Here is a 15,609-nt window from a genome sequence, read left to right as displayed (position 1 = left end):
AAATTTCAAGCACTCTACGAGTTTGAAAAGTAAAATGGGTTTGATCTTACACTATTCTGAACCTATCATTGGTATGCATGTGGAAGGTACACTGAAAAGGCTTATTATTATTAAAGATACTAAAAGGAGATTAGTATTTGTTAAGTGTTGGCTATGTGCCAGCTGCTATTTTTTTTTTAAAATCTACTCTTCTAATTGTACTTTATATGGACTGGAGACAGTATCTATATAATGATGCTCATTTTACAAGTGAGCAAACTGGCTCTAGAAGGTTCAAAGATCTGCTTTTAGTCACTTGGACACTGTACTGCAGAAAAAGGTCCAATTCTATTTGACTGCAAATCGTGGATATAAGCGATTATACTTTATTAATGTTAAAGTGTTATTTAGCTCTTTAGAAAAACAAAAATGACTGCAAGATGTACACATAAAACACGAGGCCCTTTGTGGTCTCTGCTGGTAAGTTCTTTTTAATCCTGACGACTAGTTAAGCAGTTAAGAATCAGATCTGGTTTAGATTTGGACACTGCACTAAACTGTCTCTGTATCTGTGGGTTTCAGTTTCTCCATCTGAAAAATTAAAATAATGACATCATTTATCTTCTGGAGTTGTCATTAAGAATGAGACAATTTAGAATTAATCGTATCAATTAATACACAGCCTGGCACGTAGTAACTACTCAACAGAAGGTAGCTGATATTTTTAGACTAGGGAAAATCTAGACACGTTGCATCCTGTTGAATGTAATCTGTAAAACAGCCTTTGGTATCACAGGTAGAATACTGCGTCAGATTTTCTACAGATCTGATCGGTTACAATGCCCCTTCAACCCTTAATCTCCTATGTCGCAGCAAAACAACGGGAGAATGAATAGAGAAGCAGCAGCCCACGCTTACAAAAAAGGAGAAAAAGGTCCCTTAATTCACCACATCTTGTCTCCACAGCCTCCAACCATCCGTCTTCCACCCGCAGAGAGAAGATAGTATGCAGGGTTAAGGATGGGGTTGGGGTAGACAAATAGGCGTTTCACAACCTATTCGTTCTTCTTTTGCAACTCTCCACCCAGGAATGTGACAATCGCAGTGCGACACTGCGTGTATTCGGTGAAGAGACATGGATCAAAAAGAAAGACCAGGGGACTGAGAGAAAAGAGATTAGAGAAGAGACCCCAGTACCCACCCCTCATACGTACGCAAGAAGAGTCAGTCTGGTTCCGGACACAAGCGAATGCAAGAAGGCCGAAAAAGTCGCAGCTCCCACGAAGGAGCAAAAATCACCGCCGTCGCATTCACTTGAACTTAGGGTTCTGCACCCAGCAGAACTACAACCTACCCAGAGCCGCCCAGAGCTGGTTTGCAGCACGCCAATCTACGTAACACCAAACCAGTACGCGTGCTAAGCACATTTCGCCATCTTTATTGTGGTCAACAACGGGGTTTTTCTCCACCAGGTGTTTTAATCTTCAAATATATATCGTTTTAGGGTCTTTGCTTGTCTTCTGAGCTCGAGACGAAGCTGGAAAGGAGAAAATAAAGAGTGACAGCAACCCGCTAGCTCGACATCAGCTGCCTCGTGCTCGGCCCCGCCCTCACTCAAGATGGCCACAAGTAAAATGGTGCAATGACGCGAGATGGCGCCTCCTTGGTTGCCAAGGAGATGCAAATACCGGAAATGCGGAATTCGGGGAGCGCGCGGGCCGTAGACTGGAGGGCCGGCGTCATAGGTCCTGACAGGGAAGAATTTGGCAGGTCCTGGCAGGAGAGAGCTGCTTCGGCGGCACCTCTGCTGTTGGGATGGAGTCGCGAGTCGCAGGCTCCGGGGTGGGAGAGACTGAACTAACCGCGAGCGAAGATTCCACACTTGGCGGGGCCACTCGGGGACCCGCAGTCTCGGCGTCCCTGGGAGCCGCCCGGTGGAAGCTCCTGCGACAGGTAAGGGAGAACCTCTCGCCTCACCTTTGCCTCTGGCCACTCCCCTTTCTGGTACGGCGGCGTTCCCTGGTCGCCGCTCGCTCTACTTAGCAGCCTGGGGAGTTCCTTCTCTCTTTGGAGGGAGCCACTTGAAAAGCGCCCCCTTGCTTCACTTTAGGGTCCCACCAAAAAAGGAGGACTGTTGGGCTGGGCGGGGAGCGGGACAGCCGTGGCTGAGCTCTTCGGAAACTCAGACCCAAGTGGAAGGTCCACAGCTAGACGTTTGTCTGGGGGTGCTTTTCCCGGGCTAACTGCTAGCATCCCTGGGACCTCCGCTCCCCACTTGCTGCTGTTCTTTCTCACTTGTGTTCTGCCATCTTCCGCGAGTTACTTCTTTGCTTATCTCCCAGCCTGATTCCAGTATGCGTGGAGAGCGAGCACACCCTCAGCCTGAATCTAGACCCCAGTTCTTAGTCTCCACCCTCTGGCCCTATGCCTCTCGTAGGTCAGAGTAGTTGACTGTGATAGGACCGGGAAAATGCATGCGTTGCCTCGGTTTCTCGCGAATAACGTGGCTTGAGGGGAGTAGGAAGTGCTGCGTTGATCCCTGTGTCTCCGGAATGAGAGGCAAACGTTTGTTTTGTAGCTTCAGGCGATGGCAGTGCCTAAGACACCTCGGTGTCTAAGGTGACCAAGTCAGGATGTTGCTTAGTTCAATGACAGCATCTTCTACTACTTAAGAGTTGGTGAGGTTTGTGATGATTTCGCTCCCGGGCAGGTTTGATGGAAGTTCTGATTGGCCCTCACTGACAATCTCTAAATTGCTTGAAAGTGAAGTCTGTTTGTGTTTCCACACCACACTCTTATGCCTCTGCCTGAGAGTTTCTAAAACTTTTAAGGACATTGTCCACTTTTGATTACTAGGTGAAGAGTTTCCCAGCTCTGGCCGCCTTACTTGAAATTGTGCTTTTAGTACTTTTGGGATCATTTTGTTTGCAGTTTTCTTGAGTCGTTTCATACAATAGTCTTTTAGTGCTTTTACAAGATAACTCAGCGTCAGATTCTTTTCTGATGCAGCGACAGTTTTCCCAGGGTATTAATAAGGATTAGATTTTGCTATTAACGTTATAAATGATAACATAGGAAACAAAATGAGTATTTTCATACAGCATTGTCACATTTATCATGTATAGTCAAGTATATATCACTTAGAATTATTAACTAATAAATAAGGTCTTTAAATTAACCAGATTGTTTTGAGTATTTTAATTTTTATTTTTTGAGAATAAGATCTTATATAGAGCTTCCTAATCTGAAAATCCAAAATCTGAAATGCTCCCAAATTTGCTACTTTTTAAATGCTGACATGATGCCATAAGTGGAATATTCTACACCTGGCCTTGTGGAACTAGTGGCAGTTAAAAATGCAGGTGCACTATATAGAATATTATTAGATTTATTGTCAGGTGAAGTATGTATGGTGTCTGTGAAGCAGATGAATTTGTGTAGCCTTGCATCATGTTTCCAAGATATGCCATTATGCAAATATTACAGAATCCAAAAGAATCCATTAATGGTTCCAAGGATTTCAAATAAGGGATTCATTTTCATCCCTTACCTCCCATAATGGATGCAAACACAAACATGTTAGGGTCAACACTATCTTTCATTACACTGTGACATGACTTAAGTGATTCTTAGTATTGTAAAAGTTAGTTGACCAGCACTTTTGTTCATTCTGTCTAAACCAAAAACTATGAAAAGCTTCAGCTGTGGATATTATTTGAACTCTGTACACATCTTGAAATTTAATGTTTTGGTACTTACATGCCTGCTTAGTGTGTTTTAATCTCTACTTGAATGATTTCTTCACGCTTTCTTCGTTATAATGTGAAGCTTCCTTCAGTACCTCTAGATTAAGTTAAACCCTCATCCTACCCATTATGGTATGGTTTTATGGTCATTTGTTTAGCGTTTCTTTTTCTTACTAGATGGGCCGCTCTCGCGGGGTGATTAATCTCTGTCTTCTGTGTCTAGCTCAGATTGGCTAGTCAGTTTTTAGTAAATAGTGTAAAATTCTGTGGAAACCATCAAACTGAGGGCTATGTTTAACAGCCTATAGAGTTGAGTCCTTATTGCATTAAGTAGCTATCACTGAATAACATGATCACCTCACCACTATGACTTTACATCAGTGAGCATTTATTTTGTTTGTATATTTATAGGTCACCTGGGATTTGAATGACACAGGCTGTGAGCAACTGGGTGACTTCCTACTGCATGCTTAGCCACTCACCCATAATCCTTGGATCAGCTGATTGCCATGTTCTCATGGTGAAGGCAGAGTTATAAGAGCAAGTCCAGGGGCTGGGGGTTTAGCTCAAGACCAAAAAAAAAAAAAAAAAAAAAAAAAAAAAAAAAAAAAAAAGAGAGAGCAAGTCCAACCACAGAATCATGTAAGCCCTGCTCTCATATTTGCTTGGCCAAAGTAAAATGCTTGGTCAAGCCCAGAGTCAAGGAGCAGGAAAATACACTCTTTTCTTGGATATGACAGGTAGCAAGAGAATATTCTTCTATAATAATGTAATCTGTCATATACTAGACATTTGCAGCTCCTTAGTAAATATTTCAAATGAGGGAACCATTCATATCTCCTGTACACCCAGAACTAGAAAATCCCAGGGTTCTAGCCAGTGCTAGATATATGCAACTCTCTCTTTTATGGGGACATTTTCACAATATCTGTTTCTTTTTGCTTCTCCCTCACAATTCTGCTTTTCTGTTATCCTGTGTGGCTCCCATGTTGTCTCATGGCCCTTCACTTTATAATAACTGTTCAGCATTACCTGTGCTTTGAATTCACATTTTTTGACAGAAAACCAGGTTGACTTAGTTCATTATTTGGAGCCAGGTCACATGAAAAGTTGCTGACATTTGAGTCTAATGCTAACTTTAATTAGATAAAAGTCTATGGATCAATAGCCTTAGATGGTATGAATGTTATTTTAGTTTCCTCTTTGTTGGGTTTTATTTCCTGATAGAAAAATGGCCACAGGCCATTTTAGACTTTCATCATCCACCTACCTAGTGATCCAGAAGAAATGACCCATTTTTCCTAACATCTAAATCATTTTCTCCAAACAACTCTGACAGGCTAAGTTTGAACCAATTATTGTGTCCAGGAGAATGGAGCACTTTGGTAACCTGCCACGTTAGCTGCACTGAGGTGGGAGAGAGAAAATCTGGCCAAGATTACATAAAGGAAGGGTGCAGAACAGATGAAAAAATAGCAATGATTGTTACACAGAGATTCTCAAACACGTACTAAATGAAAGACGTTACCTGGAATGCTGAATACTTGGCTAAAGAATCTGATTAATGAAATATTTTACAGTAAAATTCAAGTTAAAGTAGGATGTGATGTCTTTGAATACTAAAAGAGATTACAGTTTTTGAATAGAATTGTGCCCTTAGCTTGGTATGGTGGTGTGTAACCTCTTCCACCCTCTATGTCCTCCCCGCCATTTGTATATGAAGGAATGAGACGAGATTTCTTAGGAACTTCTCCCAACTCTGATTATTTTTAAATCAAGTTATTTCCAAGGGCTAGAAATAGTTTTATGTATTCCCAATATAGATTTTATTTATTTAACACTGTAAAAATTGCCTGTTGGATACATATGCACAGATCAGCTGAGCTCATGGTGGTAGCTCTGCAAGATGGAGAAACAAAGTAAAATCTGAAATTCAGCATATAACACAAGAACTACAGTAAAGCCCTTCTTCAGTTAATCATAACTACTTGTCTATGGATGCTGAATATTGTGTTGTCTATGAATGGTGGAATTTAGGGTGAGTTTTTAACTCTCCTGTATATGAACTTTTATAGTGATCGTGATTATCATCAAGACATTTTTTGTCTATTACAAGATACACATTTTAAATTGTAACATCTTTGCAACTGATACACAATTTTTAAATGACAGCATGCTCTGGTCAAATGGCAATCTATTCTATAACATCAGAAGAAAGAAAAAGTTGTATTTTATACTTAGTAGTGTCTTATATTTGATGCAAAAGTCATTGGGAGGTATGACAGTGTTTTTCCTTTTGAGGAAAAACACCAAAGACCCTTGACCACCAGAAAATAATTTTATGTGAATGTCTAAAATTGTTCCTTGTACAAGATACTATGTACCAGAACACTTGTTACCTTGACCACTACTTAAAAGGTTAAAGAAGTGAATCATAAAAATAATATGCATTTTTAAAATGAAGTTACAATCTTGTGCCAAATCTGTCTAAATATAATTAATCCTCCAAGTTTTCAGAATTGGCTTCCCATTGATAGTAAAATTTTAAGTAACATACTTTTTTTTTTGGGTGATGTTCTTGTTGTGTTGCTTAGACTGGCTTCCAACTCCTGGACTCAAGCAATTTTCCTGCCTCAGTGTCCTGAATACAGTACTATAACTGGCACTGCAGGTGCAAATAATTGTGCTCACTTAGTAACTTACCTTTATTAGACAAACTTATGTTTATCTCTCCCAAACATTCAACCTAGTTTTTGTGGAAGCAACATCTCTCTTTTAGCATTATTTCATTGTTTTAAAAATATTATTTAATAACAAATATTTGCCATTAGAATTTATTTGTCAAATATTTAATTTAATATTTGCAGAACAGCTAGTATAGAAAAGTTTGTAAAGAAGCCCAACAAAGCTGACAAGTGAACAAGTCAGCAAGGATGGCTCCTACAGTCTTGCAGCTCACCTGGTCCACTCTGAATATTTAATGGAAGGAATGAAGAATGTCTGTTAATCTAAAGAGTCAGTTAAGAGAGCTGCCTACTCTTATTTTGTGCTCTGTTAAGCCTTCTGATTCTATTGTAGGAAATGGATAAAAGACACTAGAGGCCACGTCTTAGACATGGCTCTACAGCGTAGTTGTAATCTTGTGCGAAGGGACCTTTTATGGTTTTTATGAAACTGCTTAACTTCCTGCAGCAATGCTGAACAGGGTACTTAGTGAAACTTTTATTTTTCATATTTCTTACTGCATGTATTTTTCATTTTATATTGCCTTCTTGCTCTTTTAGGTTCCTGGTAGAAAAAGAGACAACATCACTTTCTCTCTCTCTCTCTCTCTCTCTCTGTTGCTTTGGATGCTACTATGTCTACTAGGTATTTTCTTAATCTCTTGGTTCACTAAGACTCTGAAGTTTTATTTGTAAGGTTTATGTTTTTGTGTCTGAACTTAATTCTAGGATGCTTTTTAATCCTTTGCCTTTTCTTTTTCTTCAGACAGTTACTTTCCTTAAGTTATTTATTATTGAATCAGATTAATGAAGCAAGGAGAATACCTTAGTGTCTGTTGTAGTTAGGGGTGTGCAGAGAACAATTAGAATCAGGACATGGATTTTATAATACTATTTTTATAATGGACACCGAGAGTTAACACAAGAAAATGCAGGAAATCTATTTGCAACACCAAAGACATAGAATATTTAGTCAAGGGTCTAAATCCCATAGCAATGTGCCACATGCGTCTAGATGAAAACCCAGAGCTCATGACAATGCCTCCCACGAGTCCAACTGGAAGTCTCTGGCCCACAAGAAGGACTCATGCAAGTCTCTTTCACGGATCCATGCTGGAAAGGCCCAAAGGTCAGCTGTGGAAGCCAGAAAGTCCATGCCAGCGGGGTGAAGGAGTTGTGCTGGAGCTGAGAACTCACACTCACAACAAAGACCAGGGCTGTCCTGAAAGGCACCACTGCCATCCTCAGCGACATGGAGGCCCCGAGCTCCTCCGATGACAAGCACAGTCGGGTACGTGCCAGGAAGCCAGAAAGTTAAACACTTCCAGTATACAATGGTACGTTCCAAAAAGGAAGAACAAGAGGATAGGAAGAAATTGTAGCAAAACAAGACACACTCAGAAGGGAAAATATTAACTCCTGTAGTTCCATGTTCAGTACCTGGGCTGGTAGTGGCAAGATGTGAGGCTCAGAGTGCTTGGATGACTGTACCTTTACGGCATTGTTGGTTGCGGCTCTTAGGGTGGCTTTGCTCACTGCCTATAGCTTTCTTGAACAGATGTTCCATATTCCTGGCTACTCTTAATTCCCCTGTGCTTTTGGCTTCATTGCACAGCTTCATGCACTGTTCTGTCAGGGACACACTGTCTTGGCCTTCCTGGCCTCCTTCTGAAATCTGGATGAAAGCTTCTCTGATCCCACATCTTACCTTCTGCATGCCTGTTAGGTTAACACTGTGTGAATAATGCCAAGGTCTCCTGACAGCTTGAACAGTAGAGGGCCCCTTTGGATCATGGCTGTAGAGGCTTTCAGTGCCCAATGTCTAAGCCCTGTGAACCAAATCCCAAAAAACTAATTTCCTAGGGACCGCCCTTTTTGAGCATGATGCCCTGGGGCTTTCCTCTAACTTTGGACCCTCAAACTTGCAAAGTGTTGGGTTTTGTGGGTTCCTAGGATATCCTTGAGGTATCTTTCTTACTATCCTGATGCAAAGTTCTTGGTGTCTTTTAAATGCTCCAAGTAACCAAGCTATCCTCTGCTTCAACTTTACAATATTTTTTTTCCTGGCAAAGCTAGAAACTTTTAAAATCAGTTTTTTGCTTTTGTTTCTCAGTGTTAATCTCACTAAATGCAGCTAACAATACCTGTGTTATACCCTGAATGTTGGATAGCCTTAAAATTTATGCTGCAAGATTAATTAGTCCACTGTGCACAATCATAGTGTCCTGCAAAGTGTTAGGACATGCACAAAATGTGGACACATTTTTGTCACAGTATAGCACATGTGACTTCTAGTCAGTTGCCTTCTTCCTAATTGGAACGTTCTGTACTTGGTCTTATTGTCTACCTTTTTTTTTATCAACATTCTAGTCTTCTGAGCTCTGTCTAGAATATCCCATCAAGCTCAGCTTATACCATTTTAGGGCTTTGCTAGCTGGCATTTTCAAACTTTTCCAAATTCCTCCCATGAACTAGTTCCAAAGACTTCTAAACCACATGGTTTTAGAGTCACAGCAACAACGTTATGTTTCAGTGCCCATAGCCATCGTGGTCACTTACTTTATTGTTGGGATAAAATACCTGTAACCATAATTTAAAGGAGGAGAGGTTTATTTTGGCTCATATTTTTAGTTCATAGAAGGCCAGCTCCAAGATAGGTAAACTTGATGAAAGGGTCTGGCAGAGGAAAGTTACTCGTGTTGTGGAAGCCAGAAAGCAGAGAGAGAGGAGTGAGAAACAGGGAAAGGAGTTAGATATACCTTTTTAATGCCCTCAGTGACCTGCCTCTTGTGAACAGACCTCCAAATACCAGTATAGCTATAATGCCCTGATGGTCCTGTCCTCTTTTAAAAATTCTGTGTGTAAGTGCATGAAATTCTTAGGGGACATAAACAATAAACATTTCCCCAAAATGTCACCCCAGGGACTAGATCTTTAACACATGGGCATTTTGGGGGGCATTCAGCACCCATACTGTGGTACTTCTTTTTTCCTTCCATACCTTGTATTTCTTCATTACCTAGTACCTCCAACGACTGAGCCTTTCCCTAGTTTGTGATAGGACTTTGTTTTTTCTTGGCTTGTCTACTGCTGGCATTTAGATTTCAATTTTTTTTCCAACCTGCCAAATTAGTTACCACTTATCGTTTTCCTTGTAGTCTCTTTGTCCTTTTGGATTTGCTCCTTAACTGATACTTTGAGGGAGTTTTGTACAGATGGGAAATAATTGTGCAAGTTCTGTCTGCCTTGTTTACTGAAAGCAAAATAACTGAGTACTGATTCTAAGCAGATACCTTCCATATGGTATAGATTGTCTTGTATAATTTTTACAAAAGCCTTTGGTCTACGACTATTGTTTGTCAGGTACTATATTAAGAGCAGCAAGGAAGGCATTATTCCTATCTTCTAGGGGAAGAGACTGGCTCAAGGGATTATGAAAGTATTCACACTCATGTACTTATTGAGGGACAATTTCTGTAGCAGTACCCTTGCTCATTTCCCAAGGGTCACTGCTTTTAGTATGAAATGCTTATAGGAGTTCTCGCAAAGTTATGTTCAGGCTACTTAGTTCTGTTCTATGCAGACAATTCAGATTAACAGATGGGTCTTTGACTCCATTTTGTTCATTTACGTGCATTATATACCTTATAGGAATAGGGACCTGAGGATTTAATGCCTTTTTTCTTCTGATATTTAACATTTTAACATGAACTGATTTGCTATAATAGTGAAATAGCTCATTGATTTAGCATAGTGACAAATACCTTGGCTTTGACCAATTTACTTAATTCAGGTAATATTTTATGGATGTTTTTCACTTTTATGTATATGAGGTTAGAAGAGATATTTTAGAAGTGGTAGGTGATAAAGTTCGTAACAATGGGAGATTGGTATATCCTCTCACTTTTTAAAGCTACAAATATTATTTGTAGCCTGAAAATAATTGCATCATTAATCTAAAAAGTATTGAAAGTGATTTCAATTAGTTTTACCTAATATGAATTACATGAAGAAATGTTTTATTTATCCTGATTATATTGCCAGTTACTTCCATGGGGTAGCACCTTGTTATGTTGTAAAGCTTGAGACTCACTAAACTATTATAAAAGCCCCTTGTATTAGATGTGTGATGACTTAACTACTTCTTTTCACTGGTGATTTATAGATATCAGAGTAATTTAATTACTATGAAAAGATACTTCTGTTTTGGACTTTACTTAAGATCCTGTGTTAAGCTCTGTTGAGTAGTTTCTTTTTCTTCCTCATAACCACAATTGACAGATAATAAGACCCTGTTTTCGGAAAAGGTTTTGAAAACTGTTTTTTTACATGAAGCTTCCAAGAAAAGGCTACCTCTGCTGCTGCTGCTGCTTTTTTTTTTTAATCAAATGTGTATTATCCCTTGTTCTTCCCTTTTCCCTCCCACTTATTCCTTTTTCTCTAATAGTCTCTCTTCTACTTTCATGTTTCATTTTTTAGATTACACATGTGAGAGGAAACATGCAGTATTTTCTTAATCTGGCTTATTTTGCTCAACAGTTCCATCTGTTGTTTTTTTTTTTTTTTTTTTTACAAATGTCATGATTTTATTCTTTTTTATAATTAACTAATACTCCATGTGTGTACATACCACATTTTATTTACCTATTCGTCAGTTAATGAACACTTATTTCCATAGTTTATTGTCCATTGTGATGTGCTGCAGAAAACACAAGTATGCAGGTTTCTCTAAGCAGATTTTAACTCTTTCAGGAATATACTGAGAGTGCTATTGCTGGAGAACGTGGTGGGTCTACTTTTTAGGCTTTTGAGGAACCTCTGCACCTGTGTCCGTTGTTGCTGTACTATTTTACATTCCCACTACAATGTAGAGGGGTTCATTTTACTCCCACCCCCATCCTCACTAGTGTTTATTATTCTTTGTCTTTCCTGTCTTTTGATGATACTCATTCTGATTGAGGTGAGAGAACCTCAGTGTAGCTTTGATTTGCATTTTCCTGATGGCTAAAGATGTTGAACAGTTTTTATGTACTTATTAGGCAGTTATACTTTTTAGAAGTGTCTGTTGGGTTATTTGCCATTTATGTATATGTATGTATGTATGTATTTTTTTGTGCTGTGTTTGGAGGTCTTTGTATATTTTGGATATTAATGCTCTGTTTGAAGAGTAGCTAGTAGAGATTTCCTCCCATCCTGTAGGCTTATTCTTCATTTTGTTAATAGTTTATTTTGCTGTGCAGAAGCTTGTAAGAGTGATGTAATCTTACGTGTCTATTCATGCTATTTCCTGTGCTGTGGGGTCCTATTCAGGAAGTCTTTGCCTATATCTGTGACTTGAAGTGCTTCCTTTATGTTTTCTTCTAGCAGTTTCAAGTTTTAGTCCTTATACTTAGGTCTCTTTAAATTGATTTTTGTGTAGGGTAAAAATAAGAATCTAATTTGTCTGCTACATATGAAAATCCTGTTTTCCTAGCACCATTTGCTATCAAGGCTTTTTCCAGTGAATGTTTTTGGGTCCTTTATCCTGAATCAGGTCATTGTAGTTGTTTGTTTCTGTGGCTTGTTTTCTAGTACTCCATTAGTGGACATGTCTTTTTTTATGCCAGTACGGTGCTATTTTCTTAAATTATGGCTCTGTAGGAGATTTTGAAATCAGATACTTTGATAAACAGGCTGCTTTATCTGATCCTCTGTAACTTTTTCTTTAATTTTAAAGAGAAAAAGTTTTCAAAACAAGATAAGGAGGGGGCTGGGGATTTAACTCAGCGGCATAAGCGCCTGCCTTGCAAGCAGGCAGTCGTGAGTTCGATCCCTGGTACCGATAAAAACGAAAAAGACAAACAAAAACAACAAAAAAACCAAAACAAGATAAGGAGAGTAATAGTGGTTAATGTTAGAGTTTTCTGGCACAATAGAGAAGCAGAAGAAAGAAGAGTGAAAGTGGCCATTTATTTGAGGACGCAGAGAGGAGAGAGTCCACAACCCACAGGGGTTTGGCTTTCTCACGGGCAGGAGGTTATATGACCTCTGATTGGAGGTGGCACATGGGGCGGGCATTGATGTCCTGCAAGGAACTGATTGGAATTTTCTTTGCACACAAATGGGAAAGTAACAGTTTGGGCCGAAGGGGAAGAAGGAGGAAGTGGCCATCAGGGCATGCGTTCCCGCTTTGGCCTTCGGGCATGTTAGAACATTGCCACAGCTGTACAATAATTTGTACTAGGGCAAGAACCTTTCAGTTAATACATTGTATATTGTTATCTTTAATTACTTACTCAGGCCGTGAAATAGCTCAGTGGCTTGTTGCCTCCCTGGCAAGCTCAAGGTCCTGAGTTCAATTTCTAGTACCAAAAAAAAAAAAAAAAGTTTAAATTAGTTACTCAGAGTACAAGATATAAGTATTTAACTGTTCAAACAATATTAGCACAAATCTTTCTTTTCAGGAACAAGAGAAATTAGTAGTTTAACTATTTTAACTATTTTTTTCTGTATATATATATATATATATATATATATATTTTTTTTTTTTTTTTTTTTTTTTTTTTTTGCTTTTGCTTTCCTGCTTTTTCCTTTCCCCCATCCAAGTTTCTCTTTCCTTTTGAACAGTTTCTTTCTATTTTAAAATATCTATTGTATATTTTCGATCTTTTTTACTTTTCCAACTTCTCACACTAGGGAGACAATAAGATGTTTATAGCATGTGAGTCTGATTTAGTTCACTTATGAGTATGATCTCAAGTTGCATTTATTTACCTATAAAAGTCTCCAGTTTACTCTTCTTTATTGCTGAGTAATACTCCGTTGTATTAACAAAACCCCCACATCTTCTTTATCCATTCCTTGGTTGATGGGCATTTGGGTTGTTTCCAAGATCTAATTGTCACAGATTGTGCTGCTATTACACATGGGTGCACATACATCACTGTGGTACAGGGTTTTAATTCTTCTGGGAAATACTAAGAAGAGGAATAGCTGTATCAAATGGGACTTCCAATCCTAATTTTTTGAGAAATCTCCACAGTGATTTTCACAGTGGCTATACCAACCCTATACTCCCACCAGCAGTGGAGAAGGGTTCCATCTTCCCCTTATCCCTTCTAGCATTGGTTATTGGTTGATTTCTTGATGATAGGCATTCTTTCTGGGGTGAGATAGAATCTCAATGTTGTTTTAATGTGCATCTCCCGAATGACCAGTGATGTTGAACATTCTTTCATATATTTATTTGCTGTTTGTATTTCTTCATCTGAGAAGTGTGTATTCATCTTAGATGTGCAGTTTTGGATTAGGTCTTTAAATTTGGGAGGTCTGATTTTTTTGAATTCTTTATATGTTCTCCTTTGAGGAACAGCTGGCCAAACATTTTTTTTCCCATGTTGTGGGTTATCTCTTCACTCTGTTGGTGGTTTTTCTTGCTGTGTAAAATCTTTTTAATAAAATGAGATCCCAATTGTTGATTATTTGTAATAGTTCATGTTGATTGAGGTTTTATTCTTAAAGTCTTTGCCTATACCAGTATCTTCACGAGTTTTATGCATTCTGTCTTCCAGCAGATTTAATATTTCTGTTTTAATATTTAGATCTTTGATCCATTACAAATTTAGTTTAGTGTATGACAAAAGATACGCATCGAATTTAAATCTTTGGCATGTGCAAAGTCAGTTTTTCCAGCACCATTTATTAAAGAACCTATCTTTTTCCAGTTAATGTGCTTGGCACCTTTGTCAAAGATAAGTTGACTATGTCTAGAGTTGTTTTTACATCTTCTAATCTGTTCCATTGATCTTCTGGTCTGTTTTTCTTTTTTCTTTTCTTTTTTTTTTTTTTTGCCAGTACCATGCTTTATATTACAATTTCAATGGGCTTGTGATAGCCCTCTCTTACCTTTGTTGCCCAGGATTGCCGTTGCTATTGTAGGTCTCTTCTAGTTCCAAATGAATTTTAGGATTTAGGATTGTTTGCTCTAATTCTATGAGATATGCTATTGGAATTTTGATTGAAATTCCATTAAATCTGTATGAGTTTTGTAAGTATAGCTATTTTTCACTATGTTGGTTCTTCCTACCTAATAGCAAGGGATGTCTTTCTATTTTATCATATTCTCTCCAGTCTCCTTTTTCAGAGTACTATAGTTTTCAGTGTAGAGGTTTTTACATCTTTTGGTAGAGTGTTTCTTAGGTATTTCATTTTTTTGGATGCTGTTGTGAAAGGTGTTGTTTCCTTAATTGCTTTCTTGTGAAGTTGTTGTTTGTGTACAGGAATGTTATTGATTTTTGAGCGCTGACTTCGTATCCAGCTATGCTACTGAATTTGCTTATTAAATCTAGCAGGTTTTTAGTGGAGTTTTTGGGGTCTTCTATGTAGCGTATTATCATGTCTTTTGTAAATAATGATGGTTTAACTTCTTCCTTTCCTATCATTCTCTTTATTTGTTTTTCTTATCTAAGTGCTGTGGCTAAAATTTTCAGCACTGTTGAATAAGAATGGAGACAGTGGACATCCTTGTTTTTTTTTTTTTTTTTTTTCTTTTTATTGGTACCAGAGATCGAACTCATGACCGCCTGCTTGCAAGGCAGGTGCTTATGCCGCTGAGCTAAATCTCCAGCCCCCATCCTTGTTTTTTTTTTTTTTTTAAATTAATTAATTTGTATGATTGTTTTTCTTTTTTAAAAATTAATTATCTTTCAACATCCTTGTCTTGTTTCTGATTTTACAGTGAAAGCTTTCTGGTTTTTGTCCATTTGGTACCATGTTTGCTTTTGGTTTTTCATAGATAGTTTTTATCAGATTGATATAAAAACCATCCATTCCAGTGTTCTGGAGGTTTTTTTTTTTTTATCATGATTAGGTTCTGAACTTTGTCAAATGCTTTTTCTGCAACTACTGAGATGATCATATGGTTTTTGTCCTCAGCTGTGTTAGTATGGTGTATTTTCTTTATTGAATTACATATATTGAACCATTCCTGAATCGCTGGGATAAATCCAACTTCATCATAGTATAAGCTTCTTGATGATTTGCTGCGTTTTGTTTACTAGTATCTTATTGCAGATTTTTGCATCTGTGTTCATTAGGGAGATTAGCTTGTAGTTCTCTTTCTTAGTTGGGTCCTTTTCTGATTTTGGTATCAGGGTAATATTTACTCCAGAAATGCATTTGGG

At 38.3% G+C, this 15,609-nt stretch overlaps 2 protein-coding genes across 12 annotated transcripts in view; one reads left to right on the top strand and one right to left on the bottom strand.

Moving 5' to 3' along the window:
* Positions 1–1,529, bottom strand: part of Prepl (prolyl endopeptidase like) — a 35,919-nt gene extending 34,390 nt beyond the window's left edge. The window contains exon 1 of one of the 6 annotated variants that reach the window (XM_023566366.2): positions 1,334–1,529. The gene's annotated coding sequence lies outside the window, so the exon portion shown is untranslated. Of the gene's footprint in view, positions 1–897; positions 1,154–1,180 lie in introns of those variants that run through there. The other 5 variants (XM_013155788.3, XM_013155787.3, XM_013155789.3 and 2 more) reach the window with 5 other exon arrangements.
* Positions 1,530–1,663: 134 nt separating this feature from the next.
* The window catches only part of Camkmt (calmodulin-lysine N-methyltransferase), a 391,740-nt gene continuing 377,794 nt past the window's right edge, over positions 1,664–15,609 (top strand). The window contains exons 1-2 of one of the 6 annotated variants that reach the window (XM_063229153.1): positions 1,738–1,932; positions 4,137–7,739. In XM_063229153.1, coding sequence (XP_063085223.1) covers positions 7,701–7,739 — 39 coding nt within the window. In that variant the 5' untranslated portion in view covers positions 1,738–1,932; positions 4,137–7,700. Of the gene's footprint in view, positions 1,933–4,136; positions 7,740–15,609 lie in introns of all 6 variants that reach the window. The other 5 variants (XM_063229180.1, XM_063229142.1, XM_063229136.1 and 2 more) reach the window with 5 other exon arrangements.

The sequence above is a fragment of the Cavia porcellus genome, unplaced genomic scaffold (assembly GCF_034190915.1).
Source record: "Cavia porcellus strain 051 isolate PalLab524CR breed Dunkin Hartley unplaced genomic scaffold, mCavPor4.1 scaffold_1, whole genome shotgun sequence".
Lineage (NCBI taxonomy): Eukaryota > Metazoa > Chordata > Mammalia > Rodentia > Caviidae > Cavia > Cavia porcellus.
Note: the sequence above shows the minus strand (reverse complement) of the source record. Positions and strands in the feature narration are given on the sequence as shown.